The 21946-nt window shown below is 45.6% G+C and overlaps 1 protein-coding gene across 7 annotated transcripts in view; it reads right to left on the reverse strand.

Moving 5' to 3' along the window:
* Window positions 1–21602, reverse strand: part of LOC104142032 (excitatory amino acid transporter 4) — a 30747-nt gene extending 9145 nt beyond the window's left edge. For 3 of the 7 annotated variants that reach the window (XM_009671717.2, XM_009671716.2, XM_009671712.2), the window contains exons 1-8: window positions 15206–15399; window positions 13227–13358; window positions 9910–10167; window positions 8762–8899; window positions 7660–7864; window positions 5554–5596; window positions 3714–4054; window positions 1033–1266 (exon numbers count right to left, since the gene is read on the reverse strand). In XM_009671717.2, the coding sequence (XP_009670012.1) occupies window positions 1033–1266; window positions 3714–4054; window positions 5554–5596; window positions 7660–7864; window positions 8762–8899; window positions 9910–10123 (1175 nt within the window). In that variant the 5' untranslated portion in view covers window positions 10124–10167; window positions 13227–13358; window positions 15206–15399. Of the gene's footprint in view, window positions 1–1032; window positions 1267–3713; window positions 4055–5553; window positions 5597–7659; window positions 7865–8761; window positions 8900–9483; window positions 9609–9909; window positions 10168–13226; window positions 13359–15205; window positions 15560–21408 lie in introns of those variants that run through there. The other 4 variants (XM_068919908.1, XM_009671714.2, XM_009671715.2 and 1 more) reach the window with 4 other exon arrangements.
* Window positions 21603–21946: the final 344 nt, after the last annotated feature.

The following is a 21946-nucleotide window of genomic DNA, read 5'->3' on the forward strand; positions in this document are numbered from 1 at the left end:
CAGACTTTGGAAGAGGGACTAAGCCTCTGCCTAGTTTATGACCTTACCCACCTGTTTTTTCACCCTGTCATGTGAACCAGAGGCCAGATGCTGCTAGGAGAAAGAACAGGCTAAGCAAGGCTTCCTCAGATATGGTGCATGCTGCAGTTGCTTTCCTCAGGGGACTGGGACAGGGGATGTGTAGCCCTGATGCTGGTGATGCTGGTGTAACACCAAGAATAGTGACGCTGGGGAATTCAGGGTGCATATGACAGAGTCTCAAGGTCAAGCTTCCTTTCAGCTATTAAATAAACTCGAGCCCTTTCTCCCATCCTTAGTGCATAAGACAAGAATGACCCTTGTGTGAGAATATATCTTGAAGAGAAAACGGGTGGCAGAGAATAGTTTCTGAAAGGGAACATGAGCAAGAAAAGTGCTAATGTTCCTGTGTGAGAATACACCTGGGAGAGATTGTACATGCTTGCCAGAAAAAGAATATGGCAAGAAACACAGCACTTGAATGAAACAATAGCTACCTGTACAATCCCACACTTTGGCTGTCTTGCTTGGCAGTGTGAGTCACTGAGCATAGGGGTGTTTGTGCCTCTGCCTAGCCCTCTTAGGAGTCTAGTGCTACATGCACACAGACTATGCATGAGAGAAAGAGAGAAATGTACACGTGTGTGAGAGGTAGGTGCCTGGGGAATAATCCTGCAATGTAGTGGGATTTGATTTGTGTCCTGAGCTCAGCCTTTCAGTGGTGCAAGCAGTCATCACCATATTCTGGTAAGGAAAAATGTGGGTCATGCACTGATAGTTGGAGATGGTTATGTGATTAGGGCTCCTGAGCAGGGGAGTGGAGATCTTTCCACTCCTAGTAATCTTGCCTGGACCAGTACAAAGAGCTCATAGTGCTCAGTGTCTGTTTGCTCAGTGCAGACATTGTGAGACCTCAGTGCTGCGCTGAGAGCAATGGAAGTACTGAGAAGCAGGCACAGAGTGTCCACACCAGCCCCAACCCTATTCCTTCTAGAGGCTATGTAGCCAGCATACCTTGAGGAAGTGCCCAGGGCTGTGATGAGGGCCTGCAGAAGCCCTGCAATGAATACCCAAGGGTTCCTGTGGGTGACGATGAAATAGAGCAGTGGCAGGATGCAGAGGGCATGAATAAGCAGTCCAACGATGACAGTGAGCGTGTACATCCCCAGCTGGCCCCCCATCACTGCTAAGTCATCCATTTCCAGGATTTTGCCGGCAATTAAAAACATGATCCCAACTGGGGCATACCTGTGGCAGAAACACAAGGGCCATGCTCAGAACTGGCTTCCACACCTGCTTTAATCCATGCTTTCTGGACAAATCTGCAGTAAAGCAGTGCTGGCTGAGCCTAGTTATCGGATGATACTGCTGTTTTTTCTCTGGCAACCTGGAGAGAGCTGGGACTTTTCTGCTGTATGCTCAAACAACAGCACTTATTGCACTGTCAGGGACCTCAGTACTCTACTGTGTGCACAACCTGGATACTGGGGGAGGTTTCCTCCTCCTTCTGGGTTCCCTGTATACATCTCCTCAACACTCCCGCTGGTATTTCTGGGGAGGGTTGTCTAAAGGAGTCTTGATAGTCCCTTCCTTCCCTAACAAAACTCGGACAGAGGGTATCTTTTTATTGAGAGGCATGGAGAAGTACAGAAGTAACAAGGAAGGGAGAAATAAAAGTGTTAAGTCTTCTGTAAGCTCTGAAATGTTAGCTTTGCTGTCTTTAGAGTTCACAACATACAGGGGGTCCATAGACGGTATAGCAAGGAGTGGGCACACCAAAACCTGCCAAACAGCCCTGGATCTTCTGCAACCCCTTTTTGAGGTACACCTATCATTTGCATTCCTTACAGCTTTTTTTCCCGATAACAGTGCACGTCGTGAGCAGCGGTGAGGCTCCACAGGAAGGAAGCCGTAACACAGACATGGAGAATGTCATGGGTACTAAACTGAACATGGACAATAACTGGACCAAAGAGAACCATAATTCCATGGCCACACTTCTCAGGGCTTCGCCTCACACAGCTTGGGAGCTCACATGCAATTCATGCGCAAGGCTCAAAGGTCCACATGCCAAACTCCAAGTCAGCCTGGGAACTTTGGAAAAGTTCAGGAAAGGATTTCACAAATATTTCATTTCCTCTGACCTACTTCTCAAAAGACATTCTTGGCTGCAGATAGTGACCAGATCTCTCCAGGAAAAAAATGCCAGAATCTTGGGAGATTCCATCCAGCCCTGCAGACGGTGGGGACAGGCTTAAGGAAGGATTGCAGCGTGCCCCATATTTCTGGAGCTTTCAGGAGCAACGTATTTAGTGGGGCAGCTACAAGGTGTGGCACTTTCAGGCATGGCTGATTTCAGGGCCAGAGAAAATTGGCAACTGGGAGGAGGGAGAGGATGTGGACTAATTTCTGAACAGGCCAATGCTGAGCCCATGAACACTGGTGAGCTGTGCTGGGCCTCAGCTAATGGTCCTGCCTCCCATATCAGCACAATTTTAGAAGTCAGGTCTCTCCAGACACTACCTGCTATTCACTTTTGAGGACAGCATGCGCTCAGGCAGTTTCCTGTGAGTAACCAATGTGCTCTATATATATATATATATAAATTTATATATCTCAACACCCTCTCTTTCTTCACAGTAAGGAGGAGTTGAAGGCAGCTGGAAATTGGCTCTGAGAGTAGTGAATAGGTCCACTCATTCCAATGTGTGCTTTCCCTTCATTGCCTTGGGTGTCTTTTATCTCTCATGAGGCAAGGCACCAGATTCAAACTCATTCATGGAGGAAAAGATGCTGGAGGGGCTGAGGCTACACATGAAGGGAATCTCTCTGCTATGAACTCAGAGTTGTGTTTCTCCTTTCTGTCTTTCTGCATAAGGCCTGTCCCCTTGTGCCCAGGTTCTGAGACTGTGACTAGAAGGGAAAGGAAGCTGAAGTGACCTAGAACAGAGGAGAGAATGTGGGTCTGACAGATCCCTTCCTTCTCACATATTGCCCATGTATTCTATTCCTTGAGTCTCCCTCCTCTCCTGTCTCATGGCACCTTCCACAAGCTCCTATTCAGAGCCTGAGCTCCAGCTGGGTAAAAAAACTTAGAATAACATGATTTGGTAAAATGCTGTCTTCTAGAGAAGACCTGTCTCAGTAATACTTTGCTGATCTGGACCATGTAGCACTGACAGCCTTACATAGGAAGCAACAGCCAGCTGAGCTCTAGAGTTGGGATCTAGGACACCTCAAGTTGAAAGGCAGTACCTCTGAGCTGATCTTGCCAACCCAGCTCAATTCATAGAGCTGCTGCATAAAGGTGCCATCCTGAGTGGCAGGTAAGTGGCATTCAGTTATTCATAGCTAGGTCAGACTCCTGAAACATAGCTGGAAGGAAAGCTTTCTGTGGGAGAGCCTCACACCCTAGCCCTGTTGGTAAGGCTAAGAGATCTTCTGCTCTGGTTCCCAGCTGCCTCAAGGAAAGCATGTACTGGTGTACCTGCTCTTTATAAGGTTAAAACAAAACACAGGAAATGAAATGTAAACAGATATCCCATGCAGACTTTTCCCTCCAGGCTGATGGAGCCAAAAGAGCGCTGTGCCCATCTGCTTTTCCTGTGTGTTATCCTTTAAGCTACCCCATTTCTCATCAGGTCAGTGGAAACTGCACCTGCAGACCTCCTGCTTCAACCAGCTGTGCTCCTCACCAGATGATAATGGCCACCAGCCTCATGATGGCTTCGTTGAGGCAGTTAAAGAACTCCCGTAGGGCCCGTCCCTTCTGCTTCATGCTGCCGATCACCAAACCGAAGCACATGGAGAACACTACCAGCCCCAGCGCGTTCACCCCATTGGCCGAGCCCGGGATGGGAATGACTTCTTCAAAGGTCAGCACCTCGGAGAGGGTCCCCAGGGCATGAGTGACGTTCTCCAGGACACTGGTGAAGTTCTCAGGCACAGAGATCTGAGTGGTTGTGACACCTGCTGTGACATTGCTGCTGTGGAGGACGGTTCTGGTGAAGACCCTGGTGGTGTACTGTGTCTTGTACTGAAATGACACAGATTATGAGATGTATTGACAGGCCCTGGTTCGGGAGATCTGGATAACATGCTAGGCTCTTGCATCCCATTCCAAAGAAAGAAGAGTACTCCAAGTTTCTATTGACCTGTTTGGAAAACTTGCCTTGCCTGTTCTCCTCAAACTCCCTAGGTTAGCGCTTAGATCCAAAAGTTCATATTATCTTAAGGCCAAAAGAGCCCATTGCAACATCTAGCGAACTTAACCCAGGTTCATTTATTACACCTACTGTCATGTGGTTGTATATGGCTCAAGCATCTTTTTTAAACTCAAATTGAAAACACCAAAAGACACAGAATTCCACATTGCCCTGTGCAGTTTGTTCCACTGTTAAGAAATGCACCTACCTTGCCATTTGAACTGCTGTTCTCATTTTACAGTCACTGTAACTTCTAACCCCATGCCCATCCTTTGGGTTTAACATCTCTTTGACACCTTTGTTTTCCCCTCTGGAGGTAATTGCACTCTTGCAAGTCAAAGCCTCTTTCTTCTTTTGATAAGCTAAACAGATTGAGCTCCTAAAGCTACTCACTTATCTCTAATCCTTGAACAGTTTTTCTCGGCATCATAGTACGTTGCTATATCTTTCTAATTTTTTAGGAATCCCTAAAAAGCAGATAGTTTAACTGTACCCAGCATTTCTGTTTCCAGTGAGAGGTACAGATATGAAATGAGCTTCCTCCTTCTTCTCTGCTTGGAAATCTATGGCTCACATTAGACTATCTAACCATAGAGTAAAGGTTCGTGGTCACTTGCATGTTACATGCGATATCCCCACACCCTTTGCAGAACCTCTGCTTTCTGAGAGACCAGGATATGGTCTCTCTCTCTTTGTAGGGCTCTCCACACTTCATTCCTAGACATATAATTTTAATTCAGTTGCATTAAATCACAATGTGCCAGCTTTATAAAAATAATAAAGATTGCTGCCTGATAGATTCTTCTATGCACGGTAATGTTCCTTCCTCTAATATTGAACCCCGTGACTGCAGCAACGTGCTACTTACCAACAGGCAATGGTGTCTATCTTGGAGCACAGCTAGAGAACCCCCAACTCTTGGGCTCAGATATTCTGGCTCCTGTGACAGATCTTTATACTGCTTCCAAGGGTACTAGCACTATGAAAGAGACAAATCTGTGGAGGATCTGCTCCCACTTCACTGGCAATCCAAATCTGCTACCTGAGATCACACTAGCCCTTTCTGACTTAGTGTGGGATGAGTTGGAGGTAGGAAGCTAGAGCTGCTCTACTCTATCTGCTCTGGAGTTTGAAGCAGTTTAGAGGGCAGCTTGAAAAGCTTGACTGGGGGTTGCTATAATACTAACTGATGACTGCAATGCCTCCTGGAGCAGTCAGAGTTGGGGAAGTGTGAAAGCCTTATAAAGCAATCCCTGTTCCCCCATCAGAAAAGTAGGCTGGGCCATGGTCTACTGCACAGGGCACAAAGAGAGGTGGTAGGATTTCATACCTGTTTGAAGCAGGCTTCTACCAGGTTGGGTGGGAACATATTCCTGCAGTAGATAAAACAAGGAATGAGTTATGGACCTGTTTGACTAGCAAGCAAACACGGTCTTTCTGGCCAATGCCTATGTCATGGAGCAGTGTCTTTAGCCACAACAATCACAATGCCAGGTCAGGCTACAGAGCAGATGGACCCTGTTGTGATCTGGAACCATGCAACCTTTCCATACATGCAGACAAAATCCTAAAAGCTCAGAGTGGAGTGAGGGATGGAGTAACTCTTACAGGTCTACACACCATGAATGAGCCTTGTGATTTTTCTCGCTATACACCTGTCTTCCTATCTTTCCAGGGCGTTAAGCATAAAACATAGATCATAGAAGTGCTGGCTGGAAGGGCCCTTTGGAAGTTCCTTGTTCAATGTCCCCCTCAAAGTGGAACTATTGCAAACACTAGATCTGGCTGGCTATGGCTTTGTCTAGCCAAGTCTTGAAAACTCTCAAGGACAAAGATCCTCCACATCTCTGGTGACCTGTCCTGGGGCTGCATTCTTGGGCAAGAAGCTTTTCCTAATGCCCCACATGAATCTCTCAAGCCAATATCTGTGGCTAGCACCCTTTGTTACCATGTTTGCCATTACTGAGAGGACTTTGGCTTTGTCATGTTTGTAACTACCCTGAAGTAGCTGTATGCTGCTATTAGAGTATCCCTTAGTCCCCAGAGTGAACCAGCCCAGTTCCCTCAGCCTGTCCTTTTAGAGCATGAGCTCTAAGCCCCTTACTATCTTGGTAGCCCACTGCTGGTTGCTGAAGAATGGTGACCTCAAAAGACCAAATCCTTTCCCTCCACAGAAATCCTCCAGATTCAATCAGTTAGTAGAAATAGAGACAGTATGGTTTTGTATGCCAATGTTAGCTGCCTGCTTTGAGCCCTGTTCACACACAAGGATTGCAGAGCTCAAATCAGCAGAAATAGATGTTGAACATTCAGCATAAGAGCTCCCATGTAAGTATGGCACAGCGTGGCAGTCCTGAGGCTGGAAAAGGACTGTCAGCTCAGCTACTTCCCTGGTGCTAAGCCAAGAGCGCTTATAAATGGCTTGAACCACGAGGCTTCATCAACAGTCAGTTTGTCCCTCAGCAATGTCTGGCAGAAGGGAGTCCCTGCAGTTGACTCTTAGCTCTCACTCTGCTATAGTCAACGCTGGTTGTCTGTGTTCCTGTTGTGAGGCCTAGGTGTGGGTTATTTTAAGCCCTATTTCAGGCAACTCTGTTTCAGTAGCATGCAGGCATTTGATCAGTGAGGGAAAGAACGTGCATGTCCATCCCATCCCTCTCTTGGGTGCTGGAGCAGTACTGACCCCATTAGATATGCTGTGTCCCTTGGGAGATAAGTCCCATGAAGGATCATATCTCATCTGCCCCAGGGATGTTCAGTCCAAATGGCTCCTTTCTTTGCTTCATCCAGTCACTCCCAGCTGAATCCAGAGCATTCAGATACTCTGGGCCACTGTGGTTAGCCTTTATATCTCTCACGTATTTTTCTGACTGATCTCCTGTCAGCACTTAGTCCTCATGACTGGTGATTTGGTTCCTGGATGGTGGCACTGGTCAGAGGTTTTTCAATAGAATATTTTCCACTGGGGAGCGTTAATTTGTCAAGACATTTCATAGGAAAGTGTTGTCTTCACAAGCTTTTCTAACAGAAGCTTCCTCCTGGTTAGCCTGCCACTGATTGTTCATCTTGAAACCCTCAGAATATAGCCATCAGAGAGGGCATTTTCAGAACAGCGGTGAAGATCCTGGAAGCTCAGAGCCAGGGTTCACAGGGCACCTGTGCTCACTTCCTACCCCCAGAACCAGAAACCTAAACATGGGCAGCACCAGCTTAAGCCCTAGTAGTCAGTTGTTACAAGGTCTCTGCTTCCTGACATCCTGACAAGCAAGAAGGGAGTCCCCCTACTAGAAGTGGTAGGCAAGGCAAATCTCAGCCAGAAACCTCTCTTCCCCTAACTGTGTGTCTAAGGGTGTGACACTTCAAAAGGACATGCAGTGGAGGAAGGTAATCTCGCTGTCCAACATGTTCTTACACAACAACAAGCTTGTTCACCTACCTCACTAAATCCATGAAGGCATCTGTGGTCTGCACCTGCTCAACTCTGCCTTCTCGATGGAGCTTGTCCTTAGATCCTTTTCCTGGGTGGATGATGATCACCATGAGGATGCCAATGAAGACTGCTATGATGGTGGTCACCATGTAGTAGATCACAGCCCGCATCCCCATCTTCCCTGAGGCTCTGCCATCAAGCGAGGCCATACCTGGGGAGTTGACAGGGAAACCAGGTGAGAAGGTCTATTATCTTAACTTGGAAGGGGAAAGCTGGAGGAAGATTCAAAGTATGGCAGTCACATGCATGAGTTGGATAGGGAGCTAGGGTCTGTAAGGAGCATGGCACACAAGGGGCAGACTTGGAGCTCCAGGATGATGAAGATATGGGAGAAAGTGGCTGGTGGCTATGAAGAAACCTGAATATAAAAGGGATAGGACAATGATGGAAGAGGACTAGAACAACAGTTTCCCCTAGGAGTCAGAGGGAGACACATAGCACTGGTGGGTCTCCAGCTGAGGTTTGGAATATAGCAGCTTCCTCCTAAACTTCTCGGAAGGGAAAAAACTGCCCTGGGTCTTTAAATCCCTATTGGTGGGACCTAGCACAGGGTAGTATGCACCGCACCCCCCCCTTCCACTCTCTGAAAGCTGACTCTCTGGGGTGTCTTCTGTGAGGACCCAAACAAAACAGACACTCCATTGGGTGATCAATTCCTGCTCTTTTGGATTAGCACAAATTAACCTTGGGTAGTGCTCAGCTCCCTTTCCTGGTTTGGAGGAAGTCTAGATCAAACTTGGACAACAAACTTTTCAAAAAGTTTAAATTTACACAGGATGAAATCCTTGTCAGTGCTCAAATATTGGGCATTGGAAACACCACATTGCATCCCTCCCATTCTTCTGAGAAAGCGTCTCTTCCCCAGTACTGAGCCAGCAGGGCTATGAGTTTGGATCATGTTGATTACGGCTGTAGGCTTAGGCTTTTCGCTATTGTCAAGCTTATCTAAGCACCTGCAGCCAGAGCATGAAGAGGGACCTCAGCAACATCTAGCAACAGTCTTTGCAGAGTATTGCCTTGGCTACAGGCACCAGAAGGCTCTTCTCACCTGTAATCAAGCTAGAGACAATGAGAGGAAGAACCAGCATCTGGAGCATACGCATCAGCAGCTCGCCAGGGAAGGAGAAATACTTGATCTGGCGATAGGTCAGCTGGTAGGGCCGGAGGGAAAAAGCCAGGATGATCCCTGTGAAACAAGGGATGAGAATGGAAATGGCAGAGTGTGAGCCGTCCCTCACGCAGTCCTACATCATGGCTTTTCTTTCCCTCTTCTTTCAGTTCTTCCCCTGCCCAAAGGAGCAAATGCTCCTTCTTCTTCCAAAACACTATGATCCAGTTTTTGCTATATGCTTTTTTTCTCTCTCTGTCTCTCTCTGTCTCTGTCTCTGTCTCTCTCTCTCTCTCTTTCACACACACACACACACACACACACACACAGGAGCCTTGTACTGAATCATAAGTTCCCTGGCTGCAGTCTGCTACTCTTCTGGGGTCTGTTCCCAGGATGCTCATTGACACAAAAATGCTGTGACCAGATAGTGATTCCCTAGCGTAACCTTAGTGTGACTACACAGCTCACAGACTTCACCCATCAATCTATTGTGACTAAGTGACTGAGCTCAGCCAGTGAGACAGGGACAACCAGCCTGCGTTAAAAACTAGGGACAATCCACTATCTGCTGGGCAGCTTTAGTGTGCATTTTATCACAGTCCTTTGCCTCAGTCCCCCCTTTGGTACTATAGAGCTAAAGCTCTGGGAATACTTTTTACCTGACTAAAAAAACAGCATGGTTATAATGCTTCCAGCAAACCTCTGGTAAGACTGCTCCATTTGGAGTTCAACTTGAGGCTGGCTGATTAGCAGTGGTCAAAATATTGTCCAGATCACAAACAACTTTGTGTGGGGGATCAAAAGTCCTTGCAGAGGATGTGTGTGAGGGAGTCCTCATTGTCCCCTTCTGGCTGGAGCTTGGACACAATCTACAACAGAAAGGGTTTGCTGATCCAGCTCTACTAGTTCTCATAAATATCATTCAAGTTTGTTCAGAGGCTTTCTGTGAATACAGCTTCAGGCGCAAGTGTTCTTTACCTTCACCTCCCCAGCCAAATCATTACAATAAAATAAAATCTTTGGGGCACAGATGGAGTTTTCCCCACAATTATAAATGGTGCCCAATGTTGCCACCAGCTGCATACCAAGTAGGACTGCTGCAATGGTGAGGAGGACAAAGGCATTTCTCCTAAAGAAGCTTTTAACGCTGTCCGCAGTAATGCTGTGCATCCGCTTCCTGGCCCGTGCTGCCCGCTTCTGTACCACCTGCTGGAAGCGCTGCACCCGGCTCTCCGCATTGAGTCGCTTGGCTGCATCCTCATTGAGGAACAGGCTGTTCACGTGACTCTGCTCACTCATAATCAGCACGGGCACTCAGTCCCTGAGGCACAGCTCAATGTATGCTGGTCAGGAAGAAGCACAGGAGAGAAAAACATAAAATGCAGCACCTGACACTTTGCCTTCATTTATCTATCATTTCCCTGGAGCCCTGAGCAGATTTAACTAGTGCTGATTGAAAAGCTCCTCCACATCCCCACGAGGAACAGATCTCAGGCCAAGGCATTCCAACTGCTGCTAGGGCTTTGTCATGACTGTGATCGGGTGAGTGCTCTGGTGCACAGCGATTAACATTTTATCTCCTCCACATGTTTGAGTGCATACAAACTGTTCTAAAGAAGACCAAGCAGCAAACAAAATTTCCCACATACATCCTAGGTGGACAGGACCATACCAGAAGAGCTTTCTGCATGATAGAGAGCAGCACCACCAGTTTCTGCAGAAAGGAACATAATCTCAAGTTTTGCCATCTGTGGAGCCTGAGAATAATGCTTTTATCTGACTTTCCTTTGAAGTACAACAGGACTTTCAAGTAATATCTCTGAAACATCTCTGTCAAGCCAAAAAACTCCACTGATTGATTGGGTTAATTAGCTCTGCTGAACGGTTTCCTGTCTTCACAAATACTAAGGTTGAAACCAATTCTTCTGCAGAGAGGTAAATAAAGCACCAATTCTGGTCTGTTACCTGCTTACCATGAGGCCTGGAGCAGTCTGTTTACTATTTTAGTATTTTTTTGCTGTTTATATTTTACTATTGTTCCTGAAAACAAAAGAACAAGGGGGCTACACTGGTGTAATAATCCAAAAAAAGAAAGGAGAGAAAAACACTTGCCCTGTGGAGCTGTACTTCTAGGAAGAACCAATAATCCAGCACTTTGCATCATTAGAAGGATTACTGCCAGACTATGAAGGTGCCATTTTTCTACTCTCACTGTGCCTTGACAGATATAAGACATGAAAATGATTCGTCTTCCAAGGAGTTTGCAATGAAAATCTAAAACTAGATGAGCATGGGCAAGCAAAGAAGTGCAAAGTTACCTTAGCATGTCAGCAGCCTGACTTCCCTCAAATGTGTCTCTCACTGATTGGAAGACTTAGTGAGAAGTGTTAAAGCTCTGCACTCATTTGTGCTGGACTCCCCAGGCAGTCATAACTCATCATGGGAGATTCTATACTAAGATTTGTTGATGCCAGGGCCTGAAAGCAGGTAAGAGAAAGAGCTGTACAGACATATTGGGTTTGGTGAATTCCTGTAAGAGGATATGATGTGGATGAAACCTCTTTGGTCTTCATATTCCATAAGGAAGTTACTCTAACAAAAGATCATTTTTGATCTGGAGCTAGGCATATTCAGTGGCTATACTGGAAACCTAGAATCTTGTCCAGGACTAGGGAGCTACTTGGATGTTTCCTGTATTTACTAGGTGCTGAAATGCCTTTCTTTGGTGTCAAAAGTCAAATAACAGCCACTCCATTCCTGAGTTAAGAGAAAGAGGCCAGTAAAAATTGGGATGATATTCTCTTTAAAATACACATTCAGTCTCTGCTATTTGGACCCAGATAAATGCCTATCATAACTGAAGGCCTCACCTTAAATCGACATCAGTTCATGGTATCACTTGTCATGTTTGGACGTGGGTTTTTAAAATTTTAAGTGTCAGCACTGATTTACTATATAAATAGTAACTCCCTTAATTGAGTTGACACTGAGAAGCAGATTTTTAAATGCACTTAAGAGCCAAGAGATGCAGAAGATGCATTGGTACTTCTGAAAATCCCACCAGCTTACTCTTTGCTTCCTTAAGATCTGGACACGTTTAAGAAGAAGGCTTTAAGTATTCAGGCTTTAAGCCACACAAGAATAAAAATAGGTTATCAATCAATCAATCAATCAAACTATCTCATAACCTGATCCCGTAACTAAACCAAACTCTGAATACAAGGTCTGAAAAAATCACAACACATATTGTCTGTGAGCTTGCTTATTTTTGGATCACTTTTTTTACACTGTTTTTTTTTTTTTTCTCCTGGGCTAGAAATGCAAGTGCATGTCAGACACGATGAAGGAAAGGATATGTGTCTCCCTCTCACCCCAGTAGAAGGAAGAGAGACACTCTGAGCTACTACCCTAAGGGATGGGAAAAACCAATAGAAATGCAGGGGAGGTGCAGAGATGAATCAGGGTAGGCAGAACTGATCCCAGAGCCAACTGGGAAGAGAGGACTGTCCTGAGGATCTCGGACCAGATTTGGAGGAGACAGGTAGACCTGGGAGACAAAAGCTTTTGCAGTGCAGAAGGGCCACTGTGATGAACAGTATCTGATTTGTTTGTTCTCGGTTTATGTATTATCCTTCTTCTTGAAAAGCAGCCAGAGTAGGGCGACGGGCTGGAGCGTGATGAGATTATTTGTGCCAGGCCGTGATGGAGAATGTGAGGATACAGCAAGAGACTGGAAGGTGTGCAAAGGGTTGGAGCCTGGCCCTTGGGCAAGCAGACACCAAAGAGGGACAGGGCCTGGACTCATAGATGACAGAGAAAAAAGCTTGCTGGGGCAGAGGAACTGTGGAGAGTTTGCTGCAACTCAGAGAGCCACTGAGTTGACAGAAATCAAATCTGGAAACAAGAACCCACCTGCAAAGTCACAGCAGGAAAGGAGATTTTAATTATAAATCTTTGCTTTTCCATTCTGTCTTGACTAGTTGCTTTACCTTTCCTTAGGAAATAAAGTGCTATAATTTTTATGCTAATAAGGCTTACAATGAAAGCATTTTTGGTGTTTCCTTCCAGGATAAGGTGGGTCTAGGCCCTTCCACCTCAAAGCTGGTCCCATCACAGCCATGCTTGTCTTAGGATGCCTCAGGATGTGTGGTCAACACAAACTATCCCTCTCAAGGTCTCCACTTGTGATTAGAAACATGGGCACAGATAGAAAGGGATCAGCAAAACCCTGACAGCATCTTGTGCACCAGCCTCCTTAGTACCCACCCTATGGCAAGGCTGGTGGACAGTGAAAGACTTTCTCACTCTGTATGAGGGAAGGACAAGCCAGAGTCCCCCCTTCTCTCTCAGGCACGGACTTTCCATTCACATGTCCTTGAGACTCAGCTGGGTATGACATTACCTGTTTCTCTGAGTGTGGTCTTCAAAGCTGAAAAGTTCTGGTGTTCAGTGGGGAAGTAATATGCTATTGAAATTGAGAAAAACAAATCGAAGAGGCCAACTTCCCAGAAGCTGAAATAAAGATCCAAGGGTCCTAGAAAGTAGAGAGATAATAAACATAGCTCAGGAGGAGAGAACCTGGGGCAATACAGGACCTCTGCTAAGCCTGAGCTAGTACAGTGATCAGTGAAGTTCTCATTATCTCAGGCTTTTTGATCTTCTTCCCTCCTTATAGAGATTAATGCTTGGCTTGAGCTAGCCTAGTCTGTGGAAATCTGTGGGAAAAGTTTATTTATTTTCTTTCAAATCTCATTCCTGGATAGAAGAGCTCTAATTGCACATTGCAGGGCCATTTCCAACAGTGCTATGGAAGAAGACCTCATATTTATCCTGATAAGAGAGTTGTTTACACAGATGCTAATGCCTTCATGAGGTTCAGAGCAATGGAGAGAACCTTCTGAGGCTGCTCAGCCCAGTCCTCCCAAGGCTAAGCTGTGTGAAGACCACTGGCAAAGACTCTGTTTTTTTGCTTTAGAAACCTTGCAGTGCTGCTGCAGTCACCCAAGCTTTCGGGTTAGCAAACCACAGTATTTGGATTTTGGTCCCAGACCTGATTACAGCTTGATCACACATTCACTTTCTTATTACACCATTCCTGCTCTTATCTGCTGATGGAGACAACATTCATCAGACTATGTGAAAGCCTTGCCTATCTTCCTCCTTTTTACTGCCAATCTTCCTTCTTTTCACTGCTATGCATGAGAGGAAGAACTGTAAAATATGTATTTCTTCAGTTCATTGTGTCTGTGCCTCCTGTACTCCATGGTAGGTTAAGGAACAACAGATTCAGTCCCCTGTGCCCATTAGCTTGAATTATTAGTTTGAATGAGGCAGGGCTTTCATACATCTTTATGTACATACATACATGTTTTCATACATCTTGTACATCTTGTCTTGCTAGTTACAAGCATCACTGTCCCTATAAGGAAGAGGAGACCTCTTAGATCTCATCCCTTGTTATCACAGACTCAATGAATAATCTCTCTGCTGAGCTAAACAGGAGCCATCTAATCTTCTTTTGTCCTCAGGATATCAAGTGGAAATCTGTTCCAGATCTTGCTGCCGCTGTGGTGAGAAACGTAAATGTTTGCACTGTCAGAGGTTGGGAGAGACGCTGTGTAACTTCCTACAACAAGAAAACAGTTGACTGCCCAAGGCAATCACTTCTAGAAGTGGAACAACCAAAGACTGCATCAAACCCAAAAGACTCTTTTGTACTCCCAAACTACTCACTCTTAATTAGCCCAGCCCACCTTGGTAAGGTAAAGTTCTACCTTACTTTGGACATGCAAAGCTCACATCTCTTTACTGAAGTGAAGTGAAAACAGTCACATGAACAGCTCTGAAATCACTCATCATTGGCTTGCTAAACGCAAACTAGGCTTACTATTTGCCTACCATGGTGAGTTGAGGAGACCGACTTTGAAGCAGGAGTACAGGAATGTGGGCTCACTAGAGAATCTTTACCAAAGATTCCCTTTTCCCACCTATTTCCCCATGGGTAATCAGCATCATTATATCCACAAATACAGGAGAAGGGACACAGGGAGAAAAAAATGGTATGCCCACGTCAAATAATGAGTCACTGATCCATGGGGAACTTGAGTCCGACAGTCCTGATCTGGAACTCTGCCTCTACAACAAACATACCGGTTTGATGTTTTCTTAATAGTGCCAAGTGGTCTGAATACACTTCAGTTAACACAAACTGCCAACAGAGAGCTTGTCACTAATCTTCAGCTATGCAGCTAATCCAATAAATGATATCACCTCTCCTCCAAACCTTGTCTTTCTTAGAGCTAGAGTATGCTACAGCAATGACACGAATTCTTGTGCAGGGAAGGTGGGAGCAGAACCCACTCTCTGTATGAAGGCACTCACCTGCTCTTTTCTCTGGATGTCTCTCCATCCACATGCACTGGAAAAAATGTTTTTGTGCAAAGCATATGAAGTTTCTGTTTGGATGTGGGAAAATTCAGGACTGGTCTCTAGATCCCATGTTCCACCATATCCTCAGTAGCCTTCTCAGAGCAAAACTAGTCACATAAGAGGAACTCACCAACAAAACTTGTTCCTGTGATGTCCCCACCCGTTTGCTGACTTGCCCCCTTTCTCCATCTGCATATTTTGCAATACAACAACTCCCTCCACAGTACATTCCCTCTGCATTACTGGCCTGAAATTGTGTAAATATTTTCTATTGCATCAGCTGGAAGTTCTGAGAGTGCTACAGTAGGTCATCAGAATATCATCTCTTGCAGATTAACAGTCTGTTAATGTCATGGATTTTCCCTCCTCTAAGGAAAAATATGACCTTGCTGTCTTGGTGAAGGTTCTCCTGTTTATGTCTGTGCTGCTCCAGTCTCTACTCCAATCTCTAGAAGCACTGAGATATATTAGAGAGCATTTTCAGAGGTAACTTTAAGGCTAGACCAGGAAGTAGAGAATATTTTGCAAAAAAGTTCAGTGTTGCAAAGCTAATACCTAGTTCCTGGCAATGAGGGTTCAGATAAACAGTGGAATTTTGGCTATTTTAGGGACAACAGTCAGAAGATGGTGAAAGTAAAAAAATGGGGAAGGAAGACTTTGCACTACATTCTTAGTCCTGCTCTTTGCAGATTTTTGTGTGATCATCTTGTAATCTACCAACGGAGAAGATTTCCAAGCCAGGGGAGGGGGGGAGTGGGGAAGGGCAATACACAGGTTTGCAAAGAGCACTTAAGGAATTATAAAGAACTATAAAATAGGAAGACTTTTTAAAAATGAATCTCTGAGTCAACTGAGATGCATCTGTTCCAGCTTGTACTATACTTTGATAAACAACACACCTCTCTATGCCTTGTCTCTGCTAAAGCAGTCAATACCAGAAAAACTGAAGCCATCTGTGTGCAGCGCCTTCCCATAAGCATAATTTGAAATCCTGACTGAAAGCATAATAAAATCCTGACTGAAAGGAAAGAGGAACTAGCAGTCACATACACTCATCTATGGAGGTAGTTTTACTGGAGGGCTGAGTGCACTGCCCAGGATGGTAGCAGCAGAACAGATTTGCGTCTCCTTGTTGCAGATCACATGCTGTTGGCCCACACGTGCACCCTCATCCTTAAATATTCTTTTATCATAAAAAGGATCTCAGCAATGTCGAGACATCAAACTCCCTTCATTTTCCAAAGGGTATCATATATCTTCTCAGACATGAAGAGCCTTATGTGTCCATTGATCTCCCTTTGCTGCAAAGCTGCAACAGCTTGACAACAGAGTAGTGATGAGTGTGATGACACTGCTGCTGCCCACATTAACTAGGATCACTGAACCTAGTGAGCTCTGGTGTGTTTTTGCACTCAGCTGTTCTCTAGAATCATAGGCAGAAACTCTGCATCATTACCCCACTGCAGCCTGGTGGCACATGGGGAGAGTCTCATTCCCTAAACCACCAGGAACAGAACAGTTCCAAGCTTAGAAACAGAGACTAGAAGAGTAAAATATTGCAGACAACATAGAAATTTCTTGAAATCTTATCTTAGAGATTCAGAGTAAATGTATGCTTTGGCTAAAGACTCTTAAGAAGGCACACAGCCCCCCCACATCCTTACCCACTTCCCTCTCCCAGAGAAGAGTTCAACTTGTTTAAATGAGATGAGTCAGTGAGGATAATTGCAATATCAGACCAGCCAGATTTAAAAAAAAAAACAAAAACCTTATGGCAGGATCCCTTATGAAAGGTTTTTAAAGCAATGAACATGTCATGGAATAAAAGAGAAGATCCCCTTATGATGACTCATGGTGACAAATAAAAACTAAAGCATAGAAATAAATGGCTGTTTTTTGGAAGTAGAGAGATTTCAGTTGTGAGGTCCCATAAGAAACTGTGCAGACCTCTGAGCTAGTCATCTAGTCACAAATGATCTAGAAGAGGAGCGTCCTTGTGAATAAGTGAAAAGCAATAAACACAGAGTACGCTAATGATATGTTCTAGTGATTGGGCCTCCAAAAGAGTTTGGTAATGCCACATTAATTGAAAAACAGTGCTGGGTATTATTAGGAAGAAATTAGGGGACAGAAAAGAAAATGGCATAACGATGACCTACAAGTATAGAACATACTCCATCTCTGAAAGGAAGAAGTGGAACAAGCACAAAGAGAGTGACCAGAATTGAAAACATCAAAACAGAAATGGAAGGAGAACATAATGGCAGGAGAGTATAGTAAAGATCTATAAAATCCTGAATAATCTGGGTAACAAATTGGGACTGGGTGATGGATTCTGTCTTACAACATGAGCAATGGGACATCTAATAAAATTAGCCAGCAGAAGGTTTAAAGAAAACCAAAGGTAGTTCTTTTTATTCTGTGCCTCATTAAACATGATTTCTCCTCAAACCTACCACTGAAGCGAAGAGTTTAAGGAGGAATGGATGGATCCTGAGGGTCAACAGCTGATTGTGCAGCTGGTGTTGATGACAGGGATTTGGCTTTCATAACTGTGGAACACTGCCTGAGGATCAAGGAGCGCTAGGAAGAGATGGGGCAATGATGCAAAAGAATCTTTGCCTGACAGCTAAACAAAAGGCTGAGGAGAGCTTTAACCTAAGAACAACAGGAGTGTGAGTTGATGACCCAAAATTGAGTGAGGAAGCGGCAGACTGGGTTGGCAAGCAAAAGGTCCAGAGTGAGGTGGACAAGAGAGACCTTGAGAAAAAAAAAGGGCAGAAGAGTCCTACCCTAAACAAATGCACATGAACAAGGAAGTGCTGAGAGGACCACATGATGAAGGAAGCTCTTACACTTTTCTGAGAAATATAATGACTGGGTGCCCAAACGAAGGGCCTGCACACTAATGCATGCAGCATGGGGAACGAAGAGGAGCAATTAGAAGTCTGCATGCAATTGTAGGGTTACAGTCTCATTGGAATCAGAGAGATGTGGTGGAATACTTTACACCACAGGATTGCTGCAATGGGTAGATACAGGCTTTGTAGGAAGGATGAGCTGGGAAGGCAAGGAGAGGGAGTGGAGTCACCCTTTTTGGGAGAATCCTACATCCCTGGTGAGAAGAGGGTTCCAGGAGAGATGGTTGATTTTCAAGGCTTACCTCTTCCAAGCTTAAGAATGGTCTATCCTAACATGCAGAAAATTAAGTAAAGGTGGCAGGAGGCCACCTTGTATGGATGAACAAGGTGTTCCTGACGAGATTCAAGCATAAAAAGGAAGCATACAAGAGGTGGAGGCAAGGACAGATAATCTGGGAGGACTATAGAGACACTGTCTGAGAGCGCAGGGATCAGGTCAGAAAACCAAAAGCCCATCTGGAGTTGAATCTCATGAGGGCCATGAAGGGCAACAAGAAAGGCTTCTACAAATGCATCAGCAGCAAAAGGAAGGCTAAGTAAAACCATGAGCCTGTTATTAAATAAGGCGAGGCCCTGGTGAAAAAGGACACTGAGAAGGCCACCTTTGCCTCAGTTGTCACTGTCCCAGGGCTCAATGCTGGGGCCAATACTGTTTAACATCTTCATTAAGGACCTGGATGATGGGATAAAGTGCACCCCCCCCCCCCCCCCAGCAAGTCTGCTGATGATACAAAACTGTGAGGAGTGGCTGATACACCAGTGGGTTGTGCTGCCATTCAGAAGGACCTTGACAGACTGGAGAATGGGCTGACTGGAGCCTCAAGAAGTTCAACAAAGAGAAATACCAAGTCTTGCACCTGGAAAGGAATAACCCCATGCACCGGTACACACAGGGCAGACCGGCTGGAGGGCAGCTGACGGGACATAGCATTATAGGGCACTCTAGCCATTGTGTCTGTGGGGTCTGAGAAAGTAAATGCAAAGTCCAAGTGAAGACTTTCTGTGCCTTTCTGCCCCACACTTAGTGCTCTCCTGAGACAGAGCATCAGCACTCAGTCAACCCCTCATTCCCTCTGCCTAAGTATAACACATTGCCATGGCTTTCTGATGTGTCATGCCTGTTAACATGTTCAAGAAATGTCAGCCAGATATCACATAACCAACCCCAAAGCCCAGGTAAAACCTGCACGACCAACACAGCAAAGGAGAGTTCCAGCTTCTCCTGGTGAATTCAAGCTCTGAGCTGGGGCAGACCAACCTGTCACTACTCAGAACAAATGAGTAGGAATCAAAGATGCAAATGCTGGTGACTAGTACATCATTGTCCCACTATTGCTAATGTCTGTGTAGAACAGTACACAAGGGGTTAATCTAATTAGTTAGCTTTACCTTTGAGACTGACAGAAGTCAGCCAAATTAGAAATGCCCACCACAAAGTCTCATTCAGGATAACCTGCCTCCTGGGACAGGAGGAAGAGTGGCAACAGGATCCCAAAGCAGCAACTGCTTAGTAGGGCATGTACTGTCACTCTGCTGCCATGAGCATGGAGCCTGGCATCCCAACTGAGCCTTGCTACTAAAGAGACAACACTGGAAAATCATACAGAAGACAGGCAGTTCCCCCCTTAACAACAGGCTTCCTCTTCCTTCTGCTAACACAACTTATTTTTGGGGGGTGGGGGGAATCATTTTGTTTTTTTAGCTGCTGAAAGCCAGTGAGAGACTATGAAAAATAATCAGCACTTTTGAGCCCACTGTTTCTCTTGTCTCCAAGGAAACTCTGCTAATATGTTCAACATCAAAACCAGCAGGATTTTCAAGGAGGGAAGCATCCACAGATAGCAGCAGGGAAGCAACCTAAGGGTAAAAAGAGGGAGGGATGTGTGCAGGAGGAGAAGATTTGAGGAAGAAGTTGGCACAAGCTAGGTACATATTTAGGGACAAGGCAAGGGGCCACTGAGAAAGCTGTACTAGTCTGTCGAAGGTGAACTCCCTTCTGGGATAAGAGCTGGGTCACCTAGTGAGAGGGCAGAAGTTAAATAGAGCATCCTTGCATAGAGAGATGGAAGGAGCAATGCCTCAGAGGCGGGGTGTGCCAGGCTGTTCAAGGAAAGGCAAGCAGGGCAGTGCTTTGCCCTCAGGGCTCTGCTCAGTGGCCTGGCAACTATAGTTAGCAGCAATCAAGTCCTACCTACATCTGGGCAGATCATGGCACTCCAGGAATAGGAAGCTATAGTCCTTCCACCACCAGCTGAATGGAACAGGTGCTTCCCAGGGACCATTCAGGTCTCAGATGCCTCCACTCTTATCTCACTCACCCCCATCTTTAGCTCAGTGCCTGTGGTCAGGAGCATTGAATTCAGCCACTGTGCCATTAGCTGGTTTTTTTCAGTGCTGAAGGACCAGGATAGATGGGTCTCACAGACTCCCTGGCTGGAGGCACCCTTGTTCCTCTTTCTGAAGGATCCTTTGCAGCCTGGCCTGTTGCTTGCCCTTGGGAAGGGCAGTGCACACCGAAAGCAATGCAGTCAAAGTATCTACACTGAAAATTTCCATTCACCAACCTAACTGGGGTGAGCTCAGCATTCTTTGTGTTGTTATTACAGCCCCTGGCAGGGCTTTCCACTCAGTGAAGGGCTCAGGAACATTTCATGGAGGATTTCCATTTTTTCTTCAACATCTGGCAGCCAGCTCCCTCCAAGCCACTTCCTACCATGGGGATAGTTCTCCAGATGTAGTCTGTTAACCAGAACAGAGAGGAAATGGATCTGCCCAGGGTCAAGTTCCTTCTGTGAGAAGGACCTGGTGGGTGGGTGTGTGGTTGGGGGTGGGAGGGGGAGGGGCAGCAATAGACAGAAATTTCAGCCCACCTAAACCCTACCATGATAAAGTTATCACCACCTGGCCAGTTGGTACAGGGCCTAAGTCCAATACTGAGAGGACAAGTGCCTTTCTCCTCAGAGCCCCCTACCCATTGTAATGTCCCACAATAAGGTTGGCTCTCTCTAGCTGCCCACCAGGTATTTAGCCCAAGCCCAGAACATACAGTCCCACTTTTCAAGTAATCCCTTCTGGGCAGTCCTCTATCCTAAGGAAGACTGAAAGCGATCTCTGCTGCTCTCTCATGCATACATCCAAGGAAACCTTCTCCTGCTCTTCCCCTGTCCTGCTTCAGCCACTGGACCTGTCACTGCTCTTATTCATGCAGTCAGATTTGCTGACAAAACCACTCACCTGGAGCAAATGTCGGTTGTCAAGCAGGAAGGACAGCAGGTCTTTTTGGTCTGAAAACTCTCCTAATTTCTTGGGGATTATTCTGAGTTGGTTTATTCTGTAATTCTTTAAGATCAAAGGCAGGTTGCAGGATTTTCTCCTTAGAAAGGTACAGCATTAGCAGAGAGCTCTGAGCAGTACCTCCTGAGAGAAGAAAGGAAGACTATAATATGCTCAGGATACATAGCAGTAGGGGATGGGGGAGTGGCATGGAGGAGGAGACTGAAAAGATCTTCGATGATTGCAGGAGACCGGAGGACACAAGGCATCTGTCACCATGATGCTGCATATAGTTCATGCTGGATTTAACACTAACTGTTTTTACACGTTCTTCTCCCTCCTCACATAAGCCACAAAGAGAGTTAGTAGTAACAGCGAGCAAGACAGGCTGTTAAATGAGTTCAGGTCTCGTCCCCATCCCACTTCTGCCTCTCAGTCCATTGCTTTCCACAAGGCTGTCTTCCATACAGAAATTAACTCAGAAGAAACAGCTGGACGT

This window comes from Struthio camelus, chromosome 26 (assembly GCF_040807025.1).
Source record: "Struthio camelus isolate bStrCam1 chromosome 26, bStrCam1.hap1, whole genome shotgun sequence".
In the NCBI taxonomy this organism is placed as follows: Eukaryota; Metazoa; Chordata; class Aves; order Struthioniformes; family Struthionidae; genus Struthio; species Struthio camelus.